At 38.3% G+C, this 22,496-nt stretch overlaps 1 protein-coding gene across 1 annotated transcript; it reads left to right on the top strand.

Annotated features, from left to right (window-relative positions):
* The first annotated feature begins 279 nt into the window (after window positions 1-279).
* Window positions 280-12,574, top strand: LOC122016518 (shaggy-related protein kinase iota-like). Its single transcript, XM_042573844.1, has 12 exons — window positions 280-460; window positions 1,418-1,504; window positions 1,591-1,650; window positions 1,723-1,995; window positions 2,070-2,144; window positions 2,228-2,284; window positions 3,480-3,620; window positions 3,748-3,798; window positions 3,887-3,982; window positions 10,618-10,701; window positions 10,926-11,027; window positions 12,099-12,574. The coding sequence occupies exons 1-12, from the start codon at window positions 377-379 to the stop codon at window positions 12,156-12,158; spliced, it is 1,170 nt and encodes a 389-aa protein (XP_042429778.1). The 5' UTR covers window positions 280-376; the 3' UTR covers window positions 12,159-12,574.
* The last annotated feature ends 9,922 nt before the right edge of the window (window positions 12,575-22,496 follow it).

The raw sequence follows: 22,496 nt of genomic DNA, 5'->3' as shown, positions 1-22,496 counted from the left end.
TATTTATATTGATGAAAATTGTATTGATTAATATAATTCGTATTCATAAATAATTTATAAATTTTCCATAAATATTAACTTATAAAATATATATATATATATATATATTCAAGTGTATTTTATTTTATTAATTATTAAAGTTATTTATTTAATAAAATTTATATATGATTTATTTATAAAAAAAGTAAAAAAAAACACCTTCGAGAGATCGTAGTTACTTATTTTAATCGAATGTGAAAGAATTCTGTTACAATAAACAGAAACTATTTATTAATGTTTGCGGTTGAGTTGGAGAGTTTTCTAAACCGGAGTATCTTTCTTCTCGTCCGCCAGACCGCTGCTCTTCTTTCTCCCTTCGCCTTCCCAACCAGCTCACATGGCCTCCCTGCCGCTGGGGCCCCATCATCCGCCGGAGCACGACGCCTTCCTTGCTGCTACCGCGCCTCCCCGGAGCTCTCAGGTGGGCGAGGGCAACGTATTGTCCTCTTGATCCTCCTTTTTTTCTTCGTCCTCCTTCGTAATTCTTCACCTTGTCTACCGTTGGGTTTCCTGCTTCCATTTGCTGCTGCTCCAGGTGATTCGAACTGTGTTCCTTGATGTGAATAATTTTTTGCTCCTTGATTTTCTTTTTCCGATCCTCCTTGGTCCATTATTTCGTAAGGCTGGAGGGTGGATCTCAGATAGATAGTCGCGTTCTTTCTGTCTTATTTGTTCTCTTAAACGGCCCCAGTTTTTTCTGGTAAATTTTTAGAGAGCGTAACTTTACTTGTTCTGTTCGATCTGTTCATCTCTTATATGTAGTTGTGATCTATCCTTTTTCAATTTTCATGATTCTCAGCTTTTCATTAGCTTTTCTTTTTTTAAGATCTCACGGTTTTATGCATTCTAGGTTGCGGATTTCAGCTCGGGTCTTAATCAAGGAGAAATCCCTTCTTTTTTTTTTTTGCAAGACGTTTTTTTTTGTCGGATTCCTTTTTTTTTTGCAAGACGTTTATTTTTGTCGGATTTATGTTTTAAACATTGCATACTCATTTTTCAAACTTCTTTTTCCTAGAGTCTTCAATGTCAATTACGAGATTTTATACACTCTTATGGTCCTTTTTGCGTGATATGGAGCCTTGAACCATTTGATGCCCTACCCAAGGTCTTGGTTTTGTCGTTCAGATTAGGTTCATAACTTGGATTTGTTTGTGCCATTCACCAGGGATATGTTTTCTCTCAGTTTACCGAGCTTCTATGTTAGTTGCTAACTCATGCCTGATTGCAAGTATTCATGTTCCTTGAGTAACTCTAAGTCTTGACCTTGATATTTATTGTTTTACAATTTTCAGTTGTTTTGCTTTTTTTGGTTTTTGTTTTTGCATACATGTTACTACCAATTATGTAAATCAAACTTCTTGTTCATAATGAATCTCAGCAAGCTTCTGTTCCCGAGGGAAATGATGCAGTCACTGGTCATATCATCTCCACCACCATTGGAGGCAAGAACGGTGAACCCAAGCAGGTAAGAAGCTGCTAAGTAGTTGTGTATGGTATCCAAATTTATACCATTCTATCTTCATATTTTCAGTCCTTTTATTTGATATGCAGACCATTAGTTACATGGCAGAGCGTGTTGTGGGAACTGGCTCATTTGGTATTGTATTCCAGGTATTTTTTTTTCCCATTTCCAATAATATGAGTCTCACTGGTGCTGCTTGTAACATGTTCGGATTATGGCAGGGAAAATGTTTGGAAACAGGGGAAACTGTTGCTATAAAGAAGGTTTTGCAGGAAAGTAAATATAAAAACCGTGAGTTGCAGCTGATGCGCTCAATGGATCATTCAAATGTGATATCTTTGAAGCATTGTTTTTTCTCCACCACAAGCAAAGACGAACTTTTTCTTAACCTGGTAATGGAATATGTACCAGAAACTTTATATCGGGTTCTAAGACATTACAATAGCATGAATCAAAGGATGCCACTTTTCTACGTAAAGCTATATACATATCAGGTAAATCTCCTTTCTTTTATAATTCTTGTTACACAAGCATGATGATATGTATCAACCTGTATTTTTTTTTTCAGTTATTTAGAGGTTTGGCTTATATTCATACAATTCCTGGTGTCTGTCATAGAGATGTAAAGCCACAAAATGTTTTGGTAGGTCCCTGTTCTTGCAAAAGTGCAACATTTCATCAACTTTGATTGATTCAAACTTTTGTAATAAGTTAAGCTTTCTGCAGGTAAATCCTCATACGCACCAAGTCAAGCTATGTGATTTTGGAAGTGCTAAAATTTTGGTATGTGTTATTTCGAATAAAACCATGGATGCCAGTTTTATTTATGGCCTACCTTTGTTTCTATAAAAGAGCTTGTTTGTCTTTTTCAAAGAACTAATTGGGAAAGTATTTAGCTGAAAAGATTCCTCAGCAAGGTTTTGGCATGGTTGTTTTGGAATGAAGCAATAGATGTCTGTTTTATTTCTGGCCTAATTCTTCTTTTTCATAAAAAGTCTTGCCTGTTTTAAAGAACTATTCGAGAACAATAATTATCTGTATTTAGCTGAAAGTTTCCTCAGTTAGTTGGCATCTTACTTTTGCAATTTGGGTTTCTTGCAGTGTCTCCACTGTGATTCTGTTGATTTTATCTGATCTTTGCTTGAAAGCTTTGAACATTTATACCTATAACGTCAGCTCATAGTCTATTTCACCAATTTCTAAGACGAGAAGACTAAGAAGAGACTAAGAAGAGTTAATTTCATTTTAAAATTTTAGCAGATGTGAAGTATCATTATGGCTAGATGATGCTTCCTTCCAAACAAATAGAGAAAATCTTACAATAGTAGGCAATTCTTTCCAAATCCCAACATCTTAATGATTTATGGTCTCGTCAATGCCATTGCCCTTGTTACAATAATGCTGGTTTGTTGCCATGACTTATTTAACTTATAGCATAAATTGAATTCGCTCATGGGATAAAGCCTGAATTCTATAATGATTAGTCGTTTGACAATAAGGTTAGTTCTTAACACATGGTGATTCTGAACAATGTAAAATGTCAAAAAGAATTACACGTTCCAATTTATTAGTTTGCTGGACACTTGATTCATTCAAAGAATCTGGGAGTTTTAATGCGTCAAATATTTAGGTCAAGCTTCCATAAATTTGTCTTTTTAGAGCTGTGGCATAGTAAAATACACTGACTGTGAGGTGTGTGTCCCATGATTGATGAAAACTATCCTATTATACAGGCTAGTGTTCCATAGTAGATCTATCCTGGAAGTAACAAAGGACTAGGAAGATATTGCACTAGGTGCTTATTAAGTAAATTTAGACTTTTTTTTAGAATTCTTTGACCTGCATATTACATGTGAACAATCTTTTTGTTATACTTATTTTTCTCTTTCTCCTACAAAAGGATACTGATTTTCTTGAATGATGTTGATTGGTTTTCATTATTGCCATTGGCTTTTTATAATTCATCTTGCCCTATCAGGTGAAGGGTGAACCCAACATTTCATACATTTGCTCTCGCTATTATCGTGCTCCAGAGCTTATTTTTGGTGCCATAGAGTATACTACCTCTATTGATATTTGGTCAGCAGGATGTGTCCTTGCTGAGTTGCTCCTTGCTCAGGTACTACTTTTTTTTTTTAAAAAAATTTCTCTTATGACTTCTTTGGTAATCCTTCAATGAGGACCCTCTATCATTGATTGCCGTACTGGGTAACAATGTATCATAAATTTCTTTTATATATTTTCAGCCGTTGTTTCCTGGAGAAAGTGCAGTAGATCAGCTTGTCGAGATAATTAAGGTACAGTTTTGCTGCATTTATGATATTGGTTCTTGTGGTTTTAAAGAATAAGGTCACATGTCATAATTATAACTTTCCTTTTTTTTAGGTTCTTGGGACTCCAACTCGGGAGGAAATCCGGTGCATGAACCCTAGCTATACGGACTTTAGGTTTCCACAGATAAAAGCTCATCCATGGCATAAGGTTAGTTAATTCCACTCTTTTCATGTCAACTTCAAACCTTGAACTAGTTATGGAACTTCATAATACATGAAAGAGGACTTGGATCTTCTATCCTGACAGTTTGATTCTCGTAGCAGTTCATATAATTTGATTGACTTCCTTAACCCTCTATTTGGGAGGAGGTGAGGGAAGGGGAGGGAAAGGTAAATAAGGGGAAGGGGAGCTTTTACCTCGTTTGGGAAGGAGTGAGATAAGGAGGTGAAGAGGAAGGGTAAGCTTTAACCTTGCGAAGGGGAAAAGAGGCCGAATTCCATATGCCCCAAATCGGAGTGCAATGAAGGTGAAGGGGAACCCAAACAAAATTTATTCCAATTTTAACCTCGAGCTATCAGAGCTTGAGGAGGAGGACATGGTCGGGGCTCTCTCGACGAGCAGCTCGAGGAGGCGGCGTTGGCAGTGAGGAGATGCCATTGGCGGCTGTTCTCCGACTGCTCAATATGGAAGAGGGACAGCAACAACGAAGGAGACGCGTGACGGCGTGAGCATGCTCTAGGAGGTGGCGCTGGCGGTGCTCCTCGCCGCCACGATGCCTCGTGAGCAACGACAGCGAGTGCCTCGCACGAGCGAGGGGAGAGGAGAAAGGGGCACACCGAATTGAAGTTAGGTTTTTAATTAAAATTTTAGTTAATTATTTATAGATTTTTTCAAAGCCTAATCGAATTAATCTCTCTTTATATATATTTTAAAATTATAAAATTATTTATTTATTATATAAATTTTTAACTATTATTATTATTATCATTAATAATAATATTATTATTAGGGGAGAGGAAAAAGGGGCACACCGAATTGAAGTTAGGTTTTTAATTAAAATTTTAGTTAATTATTTATAGATTTTTTCAAAGCCTAATCGAATTAATCTCTCTCTCTATATATATTTTAAAATTATAAAATTATTTATTTATTATATAAAATTTTAACTATTATTATTATTGATCCTGTCTGAACGCTGAATCGATGGACGCTGGGCACGTGACTATCTTCCAACTGGTGACGTGGGTCTCTGACCGGCCGTATGGAGCTCTGGCGAACCTGCAAAGAAGTCGGGCCGGGAAGGGGTTCCCGGCGACGACCCTCCGACGCTCAAGTCAGGCAAGAGGGAAATGAAGAGGTGACTTCGAATCTCAGAGAATGCGTACCTCCGGCGAGGTATGAGGACCCTTATATAGAGCTATGAGGAGGCTTATGCACACATACCGAGGCATACACGTGTCCTCTTACCATACCTCAGTATGGGCTTACCAGAGGAGCTTGTCTGACACCATACTGCTACAGTCTGAGCACCTCTCTGATGGGACAGTAGAACTTTCTGTCATAGGATTCTGTGTATGGCTTGGTCTTCGCACATGCTTGTTGTCAGAGAATGTTCCCTTGTCCTTTTGTCTCTTCTTTCCTCACGCCGAGCATCCATCCGATCGGACGCAGGCATTGGTACGCTCGAGAGGTTCCCAGTCATGTGCTCGGCTGAGACTATTCATGGCATTACTGCCTTATGCCCGGGCCGAGCGGGCCACCCGCTCGGGCCGGCAACCTTGTTCACCATGAGCGTCGGAAACCCGACTCCCTGCCGGGTTGTCTTTGATTCTGTTCTGACCCGTTCGGCCGGATGAACCGACCCTTACCCGATTGGCCGAACCCCATCTTGCCCTTGGACTTTTGACCTCTACGTGTCATTGACTTCCCTCAAAAGGGGTCCCCCGTCCTTACTGCCGGATCAATTATTATCATTAATAATAATATTATTATTAATTTGATTTAATTTATTCTAAAATACATTTTTGATGATTTATTCACTAGAATAATTTTGTAACTTTGTTTATTTAACCTTCTCTCCCTCCCAAACGAGGGTAACATGAATGTAAATGGCTTTTCCCACCCCACAGCACACCCCCCTCTCTCTCCTGTTAAATGACCTTTTTACCCCTTCCTTTAAAATAACAAGTTATTTTAATTTTTTTCCAATTTTATTTACTTTCTTTAGTTTTATTTTTTTCAATTTTATTTACTTCCTTAATTTTATTTTTTAAAATAAATTTCGTTTATAATTTTTTTCATCAATTTTTTTTAAAAATTTTTTATCCATATTTTACTTTCAAATTTTTTATAAATAATAACCCCTAAAATCTATTATTAAAAAAAACAAAGATTATAAGATATCGTATCCTCTATCCCAATATCACCTATCCCTGTGTCCCACTCATTGCCCCAGTCCATCGTCGGCGGCACCGCCGGCGGCCTTCGACCGCCATCCCGATTAAAACTATATCCTAGGGGGAAGGTGAATGCGGTTGCCATCGACGCGATCAACCCCGAAATTTGGCCGGATTTAAGTAAACTTTCTTTTATCGACGATTGAGTCCCTGCTTAAATTCGATCGAATTTTGACGTCGATCGCCCTGATAGCGACCCTCGGGTTCACCTTCCCCTAGGGTATAGTTCTGATCGGGGCGACGACCAGAGGCCGACGGTAGTGGGCTTGAGGCGACGAGTAGGATAGGAGGACAGAGAAAATTTGGGACAAAAGATCCAATCTCATATTATAAATATAAAAAAAACATGATTTTTTTGCCGAGAAAATACTTAAAAAAATAAAAAACGGTATAAAGGTAAATAATACGATGGGACTGGGAAGGGAGTGTGTGCGAAAATCTACGACTAAAAAATAAATAAAAGATTATAAATATATAATAAAAAAATTAAAAAGAATTAAAATTATAAAAAAACTGATTAAAAAACAAAAATCAATAAAATAAAACAAAACAAAATAAAACGTGGAGGTGGGAAAAGCACTGTCACTCAACATATATTAATTTCATATATATATATATATATATATAATTTTTATTTTGATCCATATTTTTATACTATTTAAATTTTTACAAATAATAACTCTTAAAATCTAAGATAAAAAATAAACAAAGATTAAAATAAATAATAAAAAATTATTCAAAAAATAAAACTGATAAAAAATAAAATTAGTTAAAAAAACAAACGACAATTTACCAAAGGGCGCATATAGAGATCTGAATTTACCAAAAGGCATACTCTACTTTGATATTTACTAAAGAACGCACCTTTTTAAAACATTTCCTATTTTACCCTCCTTGACTTTTTTACGTTTTTCTTTTCTCCACTATTTTTCTCTCTCTTCTCTCTCATCTCTTTTTTGCAGAACATATGAATAATATTAGTTAATCTTTTAATAACATTTTAATACATTTGAAGAAACAAAAATAAATAATGAATAGCATATTTGAACTCCTTGCAATTTCAGAAATCCACCGGAACTAAAATGAGTGTAATCGGAGCTCTCTAGGTCGATCAGTGAGTTTCGGTCAAAACCCACTGATGGACCTAGAGAGTTCCGATTACATCCATTTCAGTTTCTATGGATTTCTGAAATTACAAGGAGTTCAAATATGGTGTCCATTATTTATTTTGGCTTTCATAGACGTTAACATGCAAAATCAAAGAATCTGCAAAAAAGCTCACGTTGGGTCTGATATGGAATCATATCATATCAGGCCCAACATGGGCCTGATATGACTCCATATCAGGCCCAACATGGGTTGTTTTTGCCGATTCTTTGATTTTATGTATAAACATCTATAAAAAGCCAAAATAAATAATAAACACCATATTTGAACTCCTTACATCAATCCATAGGAGCGAAATGGGTACAATCACTGATGGACTTAGAGAGCTCCGATTGCACCTATTTCAGTTCCTATGGATTTTTGATGTTGCAAGGAGTTCAAATATGGTGTTCATTATTTATTTTGGCTTTTTATAGATGTTTATACATAAAATCAAATAATCGGCAAAAATAACCCATGTTGGGCCTGATATGGAGTCATATTAGGCCCACGTTCGGCCTGATATGATTCCATATCAGGCCCAACATGGACATTTTTGCCAATTCTTTGATTTTACGTATAAACATTTATAAAAGCCAAAATAAATAATGAACATCATATTTGAACTCCTTGCAACATCAGAAATCCATAGGAACTGAAATAGGTGCAATCGGAGCTCTCTAGGTCCATCCACCCATTTCAGTTCCTATGGATTTCTGATGCTGCTAGGAGTACAAATATGATGTTTATTATTTATTTTGATTTTTTATAGATGTTTATACATAAAATCAAAGAATCATAAAAAAAAAACCATGTTGAACCTGATATGGAATTATTTTAATATATATGTTGCATTTCTTTGATTTGTATGTATCCTTGAATCAGTAATAGTTACATGCATAATACTGAATACGTAAACTTATAGTAACTCCATTTGAGATAGTGATAATGAATGTTGTACTGGACTGAAGGGAGATCAATTGGGATAGGGACACAACTCCAACCCTGACCAATTGAATAAGTTATTCACAACCTCATAGTCCAACCGAGCTTAATTTAGTCATGCAAAATTCCATTCATCATGCAGTTTTCACTACGGAGGAGCATTCCCATTCATCACCTACTGATCCATTTGTTGCAACTCAGCATTCCGAATTAATACTTTTTGCAAGGAAACACACGAGAAATGGAATTGTGCAACCGAAATAGAGAGGAATAATTTCTTGATCTAGGCATAGATTCAGGCAAAGAATGTATTGGAGAATCACTGAGAGCCCTGTTGGACTTGATATGCTTTCATATCAGGTCCAAGTTGGGCCTGATATGCTTCTATATTAGGGTCACGTTGGGCCTGATATGGAATCATATCAGGCCCAACATGGGATGTTTTTGACGATTCTTTGATTTTATGTATAAAGATATATAAAAAGCCAAAATAAATAATAAACACCATATTTGAACTCCTTGCAACATTAGAAATCCATAGGAACTGAAATGGGTGCAATCGGAGCTCTCTAGGTCCATCAGTGGGTTTTGACCGAAACCCATTGATGGACCTAGAGAGCTCCGATTGCACCAATTTAAGTTCCTATGGATTTCTGATGTTGCAAGGAGTTCAAATATGATGTTTATTATTTATTTTGGCTTTTTATAAATGTTTATACGTAAAATCAAAGAATCAGCAAAAACAACCCATGTTGGGCCTGATATGGAATGATATCAGGCCCACGTTGGACCTGATATGATTCCATATCAGACCCAACGTGAGCTTTTTTGCCGATTCTTTGATTTTGCATGTTAACGTCTATGAAAGCCAAAATAAATAATGGACACCATATTTGAACTCCTTGTAATTTCAGAAATCCATAGAAATTGAAATGGATGTAATCGGAGCTCTCTAGGTCCATCAGTGGGTTTTGACCGAAACTTACTGATCGACTTAGAGAGCTCCGATTAGACTCATTTTAGTTCCGGTGGATTTCTGAAATTGCAAGGAGTTCAAATATGCTATTCATTATTTATTTTTGTTTCTTCAAATGTATTAAAATGTTATTAAAAGATTAATTAATATTATTCATATGTTCTGCAAAAAAGAGATAGAGAGAAGAGAGAGAAAAATAGTGGAGAAAAGAAAAACGTAAAAAAGTCAAATTTTTAGGAGGGTAAAATAGGAAATGTTTTTAAAAAGATGCGTTCTTTGGTAAATATCAAAGTAGAGTGCGCCTTTTGGTAAATTCAGATCTCTATATACGTCCTTTGGTAAATTGCCGAAAAACAAAACTTAAAAAAATTAAAATAAAAAAAACGTGAATGAGGAATAAGGAAAAGGATAGAAGGGTAAATATCATTGTATTTTATGGTGGGCCCGGGAAGGGGAGGGTGTCAGCGGGGGTGGGAAAAGCAGCTCTCAACATGAATACTTTACTTTCTCTCTCTTTCCATTCCTTCCCTTTCCGTTAATGAACCCTCATCCCATTGTTATATTTATTTTCTGATGCTGCTTATGGTAAATTAAGAATATCCAATTTGCCTTTCAAGATCTAGATATGGGGAGACTACTAAATTTAATTCCTTGACAACTATTACTATCTCTTTCCATTCCTTCCCTTTCCGTTAATGAACCCTCATCCCATTGTTATATTTATTTTCTGATGCTGCTTATGGTAAATTAAGAATATCCAATTTGCCTTTCAAGATCTTGATATGGGGAGGCTGCTAAATTTAATTCCTTGACAACTATTACTAAATACTTTGTTTTTTTGGTATTATGAAATTAGTGATGAGAATTACGACCTCTAGTTTTCTACTGCATGGTTTCCAACACCCAGGTCCCGGTGCTAATTTTTCTAAATTAACTTATATAGAAACATAGAAAAAAATTATTGATTTGAATCATTGTAAAATTTGACCTTAAGTTCCAGTCAAAATGTGTACAGCACGAAAGTGCTTGTGTAGGGGAAATATTTCCTCAGCACCTTCCTTCTGTCCTGCTGTTTCTGCCCAAGGAAATGGGAGAAAACAACACCTGGGAAAGCTATTCCCTGTGTACTTTTGCTTCAGCCGGTCCTTCTGGCATAGTAATCACATTACTCTTTAGGCTTGAAAATGAAAGATGCTATACTGGGCCTTTTGTCTGTTTACTTACAAAAATTTTCTTGCTATATATATATATATATATATATATGTACATATATTATTTGCTTTTTTTCAGGAATATGATAGTTTCTTTTGATTTTACAGATATTTCATAAAAGAATGCCTCCAGAGGCAATAGACCTTACATCTCGCCTTCTCCAATACTCTCCAAATTTTCGCTGTACTGCTGTAAGTTTTTCCATCAAGTGTAATGATACAGTGACAGCATAAAGCTACTTCATGTTTTTGTAAATTTATGTGACATATACTACCCTGTACTGAAAAGTAGAAAACAAGATGGGAAAGTGCTATTCACTTGTGAAGGCTTGGTTTCCTCTATGTTGGCCAATTAGTATTTAAATTCATTCTAATGTTGTTCAGTGAGTTTATTTAGTTGAATTCTTCTTTTACAGTTGGAAGCATGCGCACACCCATTTTTTGATGAACTAAGAGAACCAAATGTAAGGCTGCCAAATGGTCGACCTCTGCCTCCTCTTTTCGACTTCAAGCAGGAAGTAAGCTGAGCATCTTAAGACCGTCTGCCTGAAGTATAACAAAATGAATTTTGGGACCTAGGATGAATGCTTTGCTGGAAAGTTCTTTGCTGATTAAGATAATTTGTGTTCATCTACTCTGATTCAGCAATTTACCTCCTACCTGATTTGCTCACATTTAAAAACGAACATTAGGTTGTCTTACCTTACAGAGAAAACAACTACAAATTGCTTGGATAGGTTACATGAATTTTCTACTACCATGAACTTTATGCAAGTTATATGAACTCTAGTATCCAATCTCATATGATAAAGGTATGATCTTTTGCTATTTGGATGCACATATAGTTTGCCCTTTTATCAAGTCATTAGAGCATCCATATCAAAATTCTCATTCAAAATCTAAAATTTAGGGTAGAAGAACTACTTTATTAAATTTATATATCTACTTTTCACTACACAATACATCAGCTCTCCTATAATTCGTCATATATTTATTTTTTAATTATTTTTTCTCTTTCCTTCATATTTTTTATTATTAGATGGATGAGAGAGAAATTTTTTATTATTAGCGGGAGGAGAGAGAAATATTATTTTAATATTTAGAAATGAAATCCATTCCCTAAATTTAGAGAACTACTATTTATAAAATGTATATTTAGGAAATGGATAGGGTAGCTAATGCAGATATTTTTTTATGCAAAATGTAAAATTTAAGATAAAAATTTAGTTTAGGATAATTGGTGTGGGCGGAAGCGCCTAATCCCATCTATGGATGACAAGTTTCACCTATAGTGTGTGGTTAAGATCCATACTCGTCAGATCGACATGGTTTTGTTGACATGGTTTTAAAAAAGGGAAATTATCCATTTTTTGAAAATTTAGTATATTTTCCTGGATTTGGACTGCTAGTAAAGACTCTGAGAAATGGAAAACAAGAGCAAAATTTTGCCATCATGGTGGCCAATTCATGTACATGCTTCTTCGATCAAGAGAAGTTGGATATTGACAATTTATATATACCTGTGTAACAAATAATAGGATTTTCTTGATAAGATTGATTGATCATTGTCTATACCATTTTTTCCACAGTTAGCAGATGCATCCCCAGAGCTCATCCACAAGTTGATTCCTGAACATACGAGACGGTAACCTGGTCCTGGAAGCTTGCAAAATGTTCTACTTAAGATGTTATTATGAAAAGCAAGTAATCGACAATGCAGTATTCTTACCATGGTAAAGTCTGATAAGAATACTCGCAGCTGCTCGGTCGTATGAAAGATTCTGATATCTTACCTTGCTTTTCATTCGTAGTCTGTACAATAGTCATTAATACAGCGAATATGGTAATCTAGATTATGGTTCCAGCATTAGCTGGCTTGTAGATTGGTGTAAGCTTAAACACTGTTTATTTGATAGTCTCGATTATTAGTAAAGGTTGGAGGGTCGGGTGTAATTTAAAGCTTCTTGCTTCTTTTTGGTATTGTATAAATGCATTAATGCAGTTTGAAAACATCTTTGTAAATTGTAATGCCTAGGTTGTAAATGAATCAAGGGTTCGTGAACAAGTTTGGTATTTGACTTGGTAAGAGTTTGTTTATGTTCATTCAATATACACAAGATTAATTAAACAAATATGCTTGAATAGCTCGTTAAGCTAAACAAACAAGTTTGAACATATATTTATTTAGTTTGTTAACGTTTGTGAACAATATTTGTGAACAATGTTTATGAATAATGTTCACGAACTATATTCATTAATAAATCTCTTTTCAATATGTAAATAAATGATAAAATAAAATAAAATAAAATAAACAAATAAATTTAAATTATCAAACTCAATAACTAATTAAAAAATTAAAATTTTCAAATAATCAAACAAGTTTGAATTGAAAGTTCGATAACATCTAAAAGAACCAAATTGTTCGAACTAAGTTTGAAATAAATTCAAGTTAAGCTTGAATTGAGAGTTCGATAACATCTCAATGAACCAAGCTCAAGTCAAGGTTCAAACAAACTCAAGCTCGTAAAAAATAAATCAAGCCAAGCTTGAACAGTCATTTTAAAAGCTTGATTCATTTTAAACTCGGCTCGACTCGGCTCGATTACCTTATCAAAAAAATTTAAACACCCCAAAACTCAGCTCGGTTCGTTTACCAACCTTGTAATGCCATGGCCTCTTCAACTCTATTGATTTGGTTTCAGGCTGACAAAGCAAAGGCAACAATTTGCGTATCTAAATCATATTCCCAGAAGTAGCCTCTTTGGAATCTACTTTCGATGATCGATGCATCGCTTTGGTTCGCTCTCCGGATCGCCATGCACCGCCCTCCCTCTCCTTCCTCGTATAGCAAATTCTCTGGTCCCGCCACCAACCTCGCTCCTTCCATGAACTCGACCACCAACTCTGGCACCCGAAGTTGTCCATCAGAATCCTCGCCACCTCCACGTAGAAGAACAACGGCGGTTCCATCTTCAGCAATTCCACTTGCTGCAGCTTTTCTCGGTCGAAGCCGGCTGTGTTGGTTCTTCCGAACACCAGCAATTCCCATGAGTTGCTTCGCCGACATCATTCCAGAGGAAGTAGGAAAATACGCGTCTAAATTTCGTGGCCATTTGGTTGGCGAAGGAAGGATGGTTCGGCGCCAGCCTGAGAATCTCGTAGCCTTCGTCCAGATTCGTCATTGATACCCTCGAGCTACACCCGATCATCACGTCATAAACTCGCACCCACAAGCCATCCTCTGCCATGAGTGCCATTGAGTTCGTCGCCCAGTAAGTCAGTAACCACTCGTCGAGGTGGAGTCGACATAATTGTGGCTGTAACAACAAAGCTCACGGGAGGCGGAGCAGGGGCTGTTATCGCAAGCCGACGACCCCAGTGTTGGACGTGCTTGATACAAAGGACTTAGCTCCTTTGACTCCTTTAGTTCAGTCTACTTGACTCCAAGGACTCAGCTCTCTTCGACTCTTCCAGTTTGGTCAACCAGACTTCAAGTGCTCAGCTTCCTCAACTCTTTCAGTGCGATCTATCCAACTCCAAGGATTTAGTTCCCTCCGACTCCTTCAGTTTAGTCTATTCGATTCCAAGGGCTTAGCTCATGGACGGCGAGGCGCAAGCCAGCGATCCCATTGTTGGATGTGTGCAGTGATTGCACACGTTAATGAGGGAATAGGGGTTATTCCTCTTCTTGCCCATTCATCTTTCTCTTCTCCTCCTATATATGCGCCCAAGGCAATCAAAGGAAGGGTGTCTGAAGAAGAACATTGTTGAAAATTGGACCAACAAACAAGTAAATAAATTACTTGTCTTACGCTAACAATAACAACACTACAACACCCTTTTTGTGGATCACTCACAATTCTAAGACAAAGAAGAAAAAACAAAAAACTTTGACTCACAAATTGATACTTGATTGATGATTGAAACTAAATACAAGGTAGAGTATTTATAGTACTCTTCATACAATCTGGACCGTTCAATTAAATTAAATCCTAGCCATTGAAATTCTAATTCTTATCCATGAAATGAGAAAAATACTCTTGACCACATATTTAATTTTATCTTTTACCAAGTCGTCATCTTTATCTATTAGAAAAATAAATAATTAAATAGCAAATCTTATCTGTAACTCTTATCTTTTATTGGATAAGTTTTATCCTTTATTTGGGTTGGAGTTGATATTTAACACTCCCCCTCAACACCAACCCTTTGTACTATGCCGAGTTGATCACGAAACCTTTTGAATTTGTTGGCGCTCAAGCCTTTTGTGAACAAATCTGCAACTTGATCATCTGTACTGATTTGTCTCATCTCAATTTCTTCTTGGAGAACTTTTTCTCTGATAAAATGATAGTGCACTTCAACATGTTTAGTTCTTGCATGAAAGATCAGATTTTCCGCCAAACGAATTGCCGATTGATTGCCACAATATATTGGAACTGCATAATCAACTGGTTGATGTAGGTTATTTAATAGTTGAATCAACCATGTGCTTTCTTGAGCTGCCATTGCTGCTGCTCGATACTCAGCTTCAGTGCTTGATAATGATACAGTTGGTTGTCTCTTGCTGCACCAAGAAATTGCTCCAGAACTAAGCTTAAATAAGTAACCAGTTGTTGACCTTCTGGTGTCTTGCTCTCCTAGCTGTGTTAGTCTGGACATCTCACTCTCGATCTCTGAGATCCGTGTCCCCCTCTCAGCGGCTACATGCTCCAGGTTTTGCAGCTCCGAGCTCTTCTTGGAGACTTTTTCTTTGAGAGTCACAATTGCAGCCTCAAGCTGCGAAATTTCAATTGCGATTTCGTAATTTCGTTGCTCAACCTGTTCCCTGGCTTGATCCCTAGCCTTCGAGGCGGCGTCAATCTGCTTCATAAGCTCCTCGGAGATCTCATGCGCTCGCTTGATAACGCCATAGGTCACGGAGGGAAGACCGGTGTACTTCTGGGAAGTCGGTAGACCACCGGAGGCGAAGAAGTTCTTGTACCTGCTGACCTTGCTGGAGATCTTGCCGATGCCGAAAAGGAGCATCTGCGCGGCAGTCTCCATCTTGAACCGTAGCGAGTCCTTGTGCTTCATGGACTCGTCTCTGAGTCGGATCGCATCGGCGAGCTCCGCTGCGGTGCATTCGGCGGATCGCGATGCCTCGTCCCTTTCGCGGAGGGCCTCGTCGCGCCTCCTGACGGCCTCGTCCCTTTCGCGGAGCGCATCATCGCGCTGACGGATTGCGTCATGAGCCATGGACTTGAGGCGGCTGAAGGTGCCCTCGGCGGCCTTCCTGGCGCTGCGTTCCTTCTCGAGCTCGGCGAGGAGGTCGCGGATGCGCTGCTCCGAGGCCGAGGAAGAACTGGCGGAGGAAGAAGGGAGGACAATAGGGAGGGGATCATCGTCGCCCTCGACGTCGCTGAGGACTGCGGATTTGTCATCTTCGTAGGCCATCAAAGCTTCAGCATCCCAATCATCTTCGCTATTCTCTTTAGAATTGGAAGTAGCCGTGTTGCTTTGAATGAACCTTTTCTTGGACCAACAATCTTTTGCCATGTGGCCCACCTTCCCACAATTGTAACACTCGCCAGAAAATTTTTTACGATCACCATAATTCTTCGAGGCTCCCCCTGGACGAGAGCCTCCATTCCCATGATAGCTTTTTTCCTTTATTGCCATCCTTTTTAGATCCACCAGTGTGCCGTTTGAAGTTGCCTTTATTTTTGTTGGTGTAGAGCGCTTCTTCTTCATCTTTTAGTGAGAGTCCTCCCATTTGCTTAGCCATAGCTTCTTGACCTGCAAGTAAATTTTCAAATTCAAGAAGCGATGACTGTGTTGGCCATCCTTGTATAGCAGCAATAAATCCTCGATATTCTGGCCTCAAACCATGAATAATTATTCTTTTTATCCTTGCTTCCCCAATAGGAGCTGATGGATCTAGCTCTGAAATTTCGCGACATATCAACTTCACCTTGTGGAATTATTGGGCAATCGTCTTGTCACATTGCGCTATTGACAATAGCTCGTTCTCCAGAAGTTGCAATCTTGTATCATTCTTCTTTGAAAAAAGTGTAGCAAAGATATCCCACACTTCCTTTGGTGTTTTGGCATCTCGGATGTGCTCCAACATTTCTTCTTCAATTGTGATCTTTAAGGCAAACATTGCTTTACCTGCCTTAATCTTCCATTTTCGCAAAATGCCATTGGCGTCTTCTGCCGGCTGCGTAGCTTCACTACTACCAACAACCTCCCAAAGATCTTGACCTTGTAGGTAAGACTCCATGCATGTTGCCCACGTGTTGTAGTTTTTGTTGTTGAGCTTCTTGATACCTCCTACTACTTGAAGGTCCCCCATCACGTCGAAAAGCTTTGATTATACCAAACAAGTTTGATTAAAAAACTTGTAAAGCATAAAACTCCTCACAATCTAAGATAGCTCCACCAAGAATAATCCCTGATTAACTTGGCTCTGATACCAATTGTTGAAAATTGGACCAACAAACAAGTAAATAAATTACTTGTCTTACACTAACAATAACAACACTACAACACCCTTTTTGTGGATCACTCACAATTCTAAGACAAAGAAGAAAAAACAAAAAACTTTGACTCACAAATTGATACTTGATTGATGATTGAAACTAAATACAAGGTAGAGTATTTATAGTACTCTTCATACAATCTGGACCGTTCAATTAAATTAAATCCTAGCCATTGAAATTCTAATTCTTATCCATGAAATGAGAAAAATACTCTTGACCACATATTTAATTTTATCTTTTACCAAGTCGTCATCTTTATCTATTAGAAAAATAAATAATTAAATAGCAAATCTTATCTGTAACTCTTATCTTTTATTGGATAAGTTTTATCCTTTATTTGGGTTGGAGTTGATATTTAACAAACATATCAAGAGGATCATTCATTTGGGATTTAGTTTGTGGATACGGTGAAAAGGTTTCTTGTGTGATCTTCTCAAAGACGACAAACTCTCTTCTCCGATTTCTTCTCCAAGATCGCTGTAAGTGTTTAACGTTTACAAATTTTGTTCCTATATTTTTTCATGCTATTTTTCATGCTTTAGAACAGCTACACGCAGTAGATAGATCATGTGGAATAAAAAAATGTGGCGATCGTCCTCATTGTCGAAAGGACCAAGGAACCGAAGGTGGCAGTCGCAGAGGAACCATGTGCGTCGCTGTTGGTGTCAGGTATCAGAAGCAGAGTCTGCGGTGGGTCGCCGATCAAAAATGGCACCAAAAAATCTCAGAAGGAAAACTCACTGCCGTCTTTGGTCACGATTGGGAACTCAATTGAGGAGGCTGATCATCGCTCATCGCCAACCTGTTTCAGAGATAGCAAATTTCTCTTTTGTAGCAAATTATGTTAACCCCATGTGCTCCTCACAACCCGTACTCAGGTTATGTAAATGGAGGTAAACATTGCGAATGTCTTTGACATGATGGAAGAATGAGAACGAGGATAATAGAGGCTCACACATTGCTAAGTTTGTCAAAGGTCAAGCTGAAGTGACGTCCTTACTATCGAGTCAAAGGTCAAACAGAGGTGGACATTAAAATGGACTCTAGCACCTGACTCTTAGGGCTCTGCTCCCTTGACTTCTTCGGCTCAATTCACTTTGACAATAAGAACTCAATTTGCTCTACCTATCTGGTGGGTCAATGCCACCTGGCTATGCCAACTAGACGCCCTGCTGAGCTCCACTTGGCTACGCCAATCCTATTCCCTGCTTAGCTCCACTTGGAAGGGTTCGGGCGATCTCACTTCTCTTGTAAGTCCTTCAACCCTCTTCATCTGACCTACTATGGCCGCCCTATCCACCTACACCAAAGATGAATAGACAATAAGGATGACATTTAAAATTCCACTTGACCATCTAGTGGATAGAGGGAGAAGTCAAAATACCTGCTCAATTTATTACGACTCCAAGGGCTTAGCTGCCCCAACTCCTTCAGTTTGGTTTACCAGAGTTCAAGGGCTAAGCTCCTTCGACTCTTTCAGTTCGATTTGTAGGATCGATGACACGTGAAAGGAGGGTGAATCATGTGTGTTTTAAAAAACTATCTTTTTTCAATTTTGAAAACAAGTACGCAGCGAAATTAAAACTAATAAAAAGATATTGTGACAGAAAAAGTAAGCGCTAACACAAGTTTAAGTATTTAGTTTAGAGCTTTCAGCAACTTCTACTCCAAGACCCAAGTCCTTCAGATTTATCGAAGAACAATCTACTAAATTCTCTTTCGGAACCGTCGAAAGAGTAATCTAAGTACAAATGAAGAAGAAAAGTATAATAATCATACACTTTTCTTTTACAAGTATATAAAAATAATAATAATAAATTAGTTACCAACACGATGGGTCTGAATGCGCTCGTGTGTTGGTGTCAGTTTGCTGGTGTCTTAAGAGTCTTCTCAGAGCAATATGTGAGTATGAAAGTCGGAGCGAATGGTGTTTTAAAGCTTCTGGCTGAAGTCCTTTTTAAAGGTCTTTTCTAGGCACCCAGACCACCCCTGGGTGCCTCCAACGAGGCATATTCAACCTTGGGACTTCGTTGACTTATCCATGTCCGGGTGCCTGGACCCGATCCAGGCTCCCGAGCTATTGAGGTGGCTGTACTTTAATGGAGTTCTATCTTTGAACTTCATCCATCTCTGAGCGCCCGGACCAGTCCGGGCACCTGGACTCTAATGTGTGATGATCAATCAGCATGCGTCAACTCTTCTACTCAGGTTCCTGGGTTTAGGCTAATTTAGGCACCTGGATCTCAGAGTGGGACCTCCGGGCGCCTGGATACTTCCTGGGCGCCTGGAGACCCTTTTTCCAGCCATATGATTTCCTGTTGTTGGACCCCGTGATGGTTTTGATGTGATCAACCAAGTTAGGTTGGGTCCTGTTTAATTTTGATTCCTGTGTCTAAGTGTGCAGGAGCGTAGGAAGTCGAGCGGAAGCTGCAGCTAGCGAGAAGGACGACATGGGAAGGGAGCCGACGGGCTCGGTGCGTCCGAAGGGCGAAAGAGCTGCAGAAGAGTACATCAGTGGACGAGAAGAACGTGCACTATGTTCGAGGGACGAGAAATCGGGGAGGAAGCCTGCTCGAGGAGAAGGTCGGAAATTGGGTTCGGGTGAGCCCTATTTCAGTTGACCGCAATCACCCAAGCTATCGGGACTTCGGAAGAAGAAAAGAAGTCAAAAGGAGCTGAAAAAGCAAGCTGAAGGTGCCCTTAACGAAGTGTTGGAGGCACCTCGGCTGCCTACAGGCATGAGGGCACCCTCATTTCCTTGAAGGCGCCCTCCACATTGTCCAGGGTGCCCTCAAGGCCGTTGAGGGCGCCCTCGACCCAGTCTACTTGACTGTTTTGTAGTTGGATAAAGTTTTATCCGATACCTCGACTGGAGGCGCCCTTAACCTCACGGGAGGCGCCCTCAAGACTTGAGATAGGATTTCCAGGAGCTATATAAAGGCCCCTGGAGCTAGGAAATTATTTATTCAACTCAGTATTAAATTCCTAGCAACTCTTGAGCTTTCTTAGTGTGTAAAAGACTTCTCCGCCTATAGTGAAGGAGACATTTCTAGTGGAGCTTTTCAACTACCTTGGATTAACAACCACGTAGGTTGTAACCAAGTTAAATTTCTTGTCTCTTCTTTTCTGTTATTTGTTATTATTTTATTGTTGGTATTTTAAGAGTTGAAAACACGAGGAGGGTATATTTTATTTTGTAGGCAACTCACCCCTCCCCTCTTGCCGACCCCGCTGCACCAACAAGTTGTATCAGAGCCAGATCGCCTCAGAAGGGCTGACCGCCAACTAAAGCATCAAGATCAAGACGATGGCCAGTGCAAGTATTCATCCCCCGAAATTCGACAGAGACTTCGCTACATGGAAACGTCGAATAGAAGTATTCTTCAAAACAGAATTTGATATTCTTTTAGTTATGAAATATGATTTTGTAGTCCCTAAAAACAAGGAAGAATACAACTGGACGAAAAAGGAATAAGCTGATTTTGTGGCTAACAGAAAGGCAAAGTTCTATCTACTCAACGTTCTGCCATCCCAGGAGGTAAGTCGGATCGGAAGCTACGACTCCGCCAAAGACCACTAGGAAAAATTCCTGGAGCTCCACGAAGGCACCTCAGAAACGAAGTTAGCAAGGCGCAACATTCTCCAGACTAAGCTGACAAATCTCCGGATGAACAATGGCGAGAAGGTAGCGTAACTCCAAGCAAGAATCAAGGAACTAATAACTCAACTGAACAACCTTGGAGAATCGGTAACAAATCGAGACTTGATCCGGTATGCGCTCAACGCCTTCCCAAGAACTCCAGAATGAGCGTCCTTAGTAGATGCATACTACATCTCTAAGGGCTTTGAGGTAAGTACGTTAGAAAATTTATTCTCTACCTTCGAACTTCACGAATCTCGAATTGCAGAACCTAAACAAATAGAGAAGTCAAATCTCAATGTTGCCCTACAAGCTGAGATAGACAATCCTGACTCTAAAGCGTCAATCGACGAAATTGAAGCGGCGCTATTGGTAAGAAAGTTAAATAAGTTTATTAAGACTAATAAATTTAGATCCCAGTCGAGAAAGCATCAACACAACAGAAGGACGGTCCGATGCTACAACTGCAATGAGGAAGGGCACATCAAGGATGACTGCCCAAAATTAAAGAAAAGAGACAAGGAGAAGTCTCAAAGACCAACACCCTCTAAATGCAAGAGTCTGAAGGCTACATGGGATGAATCATCATCCTCCGAATCAGAAGTCGAAGCCTTCTCAGGAGTAGCACTGTTGGCCAACCATCAAATTGAAGAAGAAACCAGCTCAGAGATGGGGATAGATGAAGGAAGAGAATCATCAGAAGAAAGCTACGCTGAAAGGGGAGCATCAGAAATAGAGGTAAGTAAGGTACGTACTCTAACCCTTAAAAGTCTTTTAATTTTATCAAAATTCTTACAAAAGACTTAGTAAAATCAGAAAAAGAAATTGCTGATTTAAAATTAATGGTAGATAATTTAAAATCAGAAAACGATAATTTGAAAATGCAAATTGAAAATATGAAAACTGATGCATACTTTAAACCAAACAAATTTCAAAAATCAAAGCTTAGAATTTATGGAAAGTTGAATTGGTATATTAGAAAACATCATGGCCAACTTAGAAAAGTTTCCAAAAGTTATGTACCTTCTAAATACTTGATTAATCCAGTAGGAAGGAACCTATACTGGGTTCCAAAATCTTTTCTAGATTAAATTTTTTGTAAGTTAGCGCTTTCAGCAAGAAAAATTAAATAGTTAATTTCTTTATAAAGCTTTGTCTAAGAAAGTAGTTGTTGCTCCAATAACCAAGAAGGCCTTGTGCCTCGCTACTGTCTGGAAGTCAAAATATTGAAATAAAATGTTTAATTAACTTACTGATAAAGCATGAAAATAAAAATTAGAAAATACTTTAACAAGTTTTTTAACATTTTTTGGAAATTTCTAAAAAATATTTTGTTTAAATTACCTAAAGGTTAGAGTTCTTTGTTAATTTAGAATTTATTTTGAAAAATCCTACCCCGTTTTTGCTGTGATCAAGGGGGAGAGATAAAAATAAATTTAAGGGAAGTTAATATTTTTTTAAAATGATACTTAAAATTTTTTTTTATAGGAACAAGTTAATATTTTTTTTTTGAAAATTATAAATTCTATTATTACAATCTTTATGCTTAAAATGTTAGTTTAGTAATTTCTTTAAATTACTACTTGTTTGGTTTTTGCCCTAACTTGAACTTGGGTTGATGCACATCAAAAAGGGGGAGATTGTTGGACCTCGTAGTGATTTTGATGTGATCAACCAAGTTAGGTTGGGTCCTGTTTGGTTTTGATCCCTGTGTCTAAGTGTGCAGGAGCTTGGGAGCGCAGGAAGTCAAGCGGAAGATGCAGCTAGCGAGAAGGACGACACGGGAAGGGAGCCGACGGGCTCGGTGCGTCCGAAGGTCGAAA

The sequence above is a fragment of the Zingiber officinale genome, chromosome 8B, assembly GCF_018446385.1.
Source record: "Zingiber officinale cultivar Zhangliang chromosome 8B, Zo_v1.1, whole genome shotgun sequence".
Classification (NCBI taxonomy): Eukaryota; Viridiplantae; Streptophyta; class Magnoliopsida; order Zingiberales; family Zingiberaceae; genus Zingiber; species Zingiber officinale.
The sequence above is the reverse complement of the archived record's forward strand: the minus strand, read 5'-3'. Positions and strand labels throughout refer to the sequence as shown.

Bases quoted from the DNA above. Each gene is read 5' to 3' on its own strand.
- LOC122016518 (XM_042573844.1), top strand. From the start codon at position 377: ATGGCCTCCCTGCCGCTGGGGCCCCATCATCCGCCGGAGCACGACGCC. The intron at 1,505-1,590 runs GTAAGAAGCTGC...TTTGATATGCAG, and splicing joins AGAACGGTGAACCCAAGCAG to ACCATTAGTTACATGGCAGA. The intron at 1,651-1,722 runs GTATTTTTTTTT...GGATTATGGCAG, and splicing joins CATTTGGTATTGTATTCCAG to GGAAAATGTTTGGAAACAGG.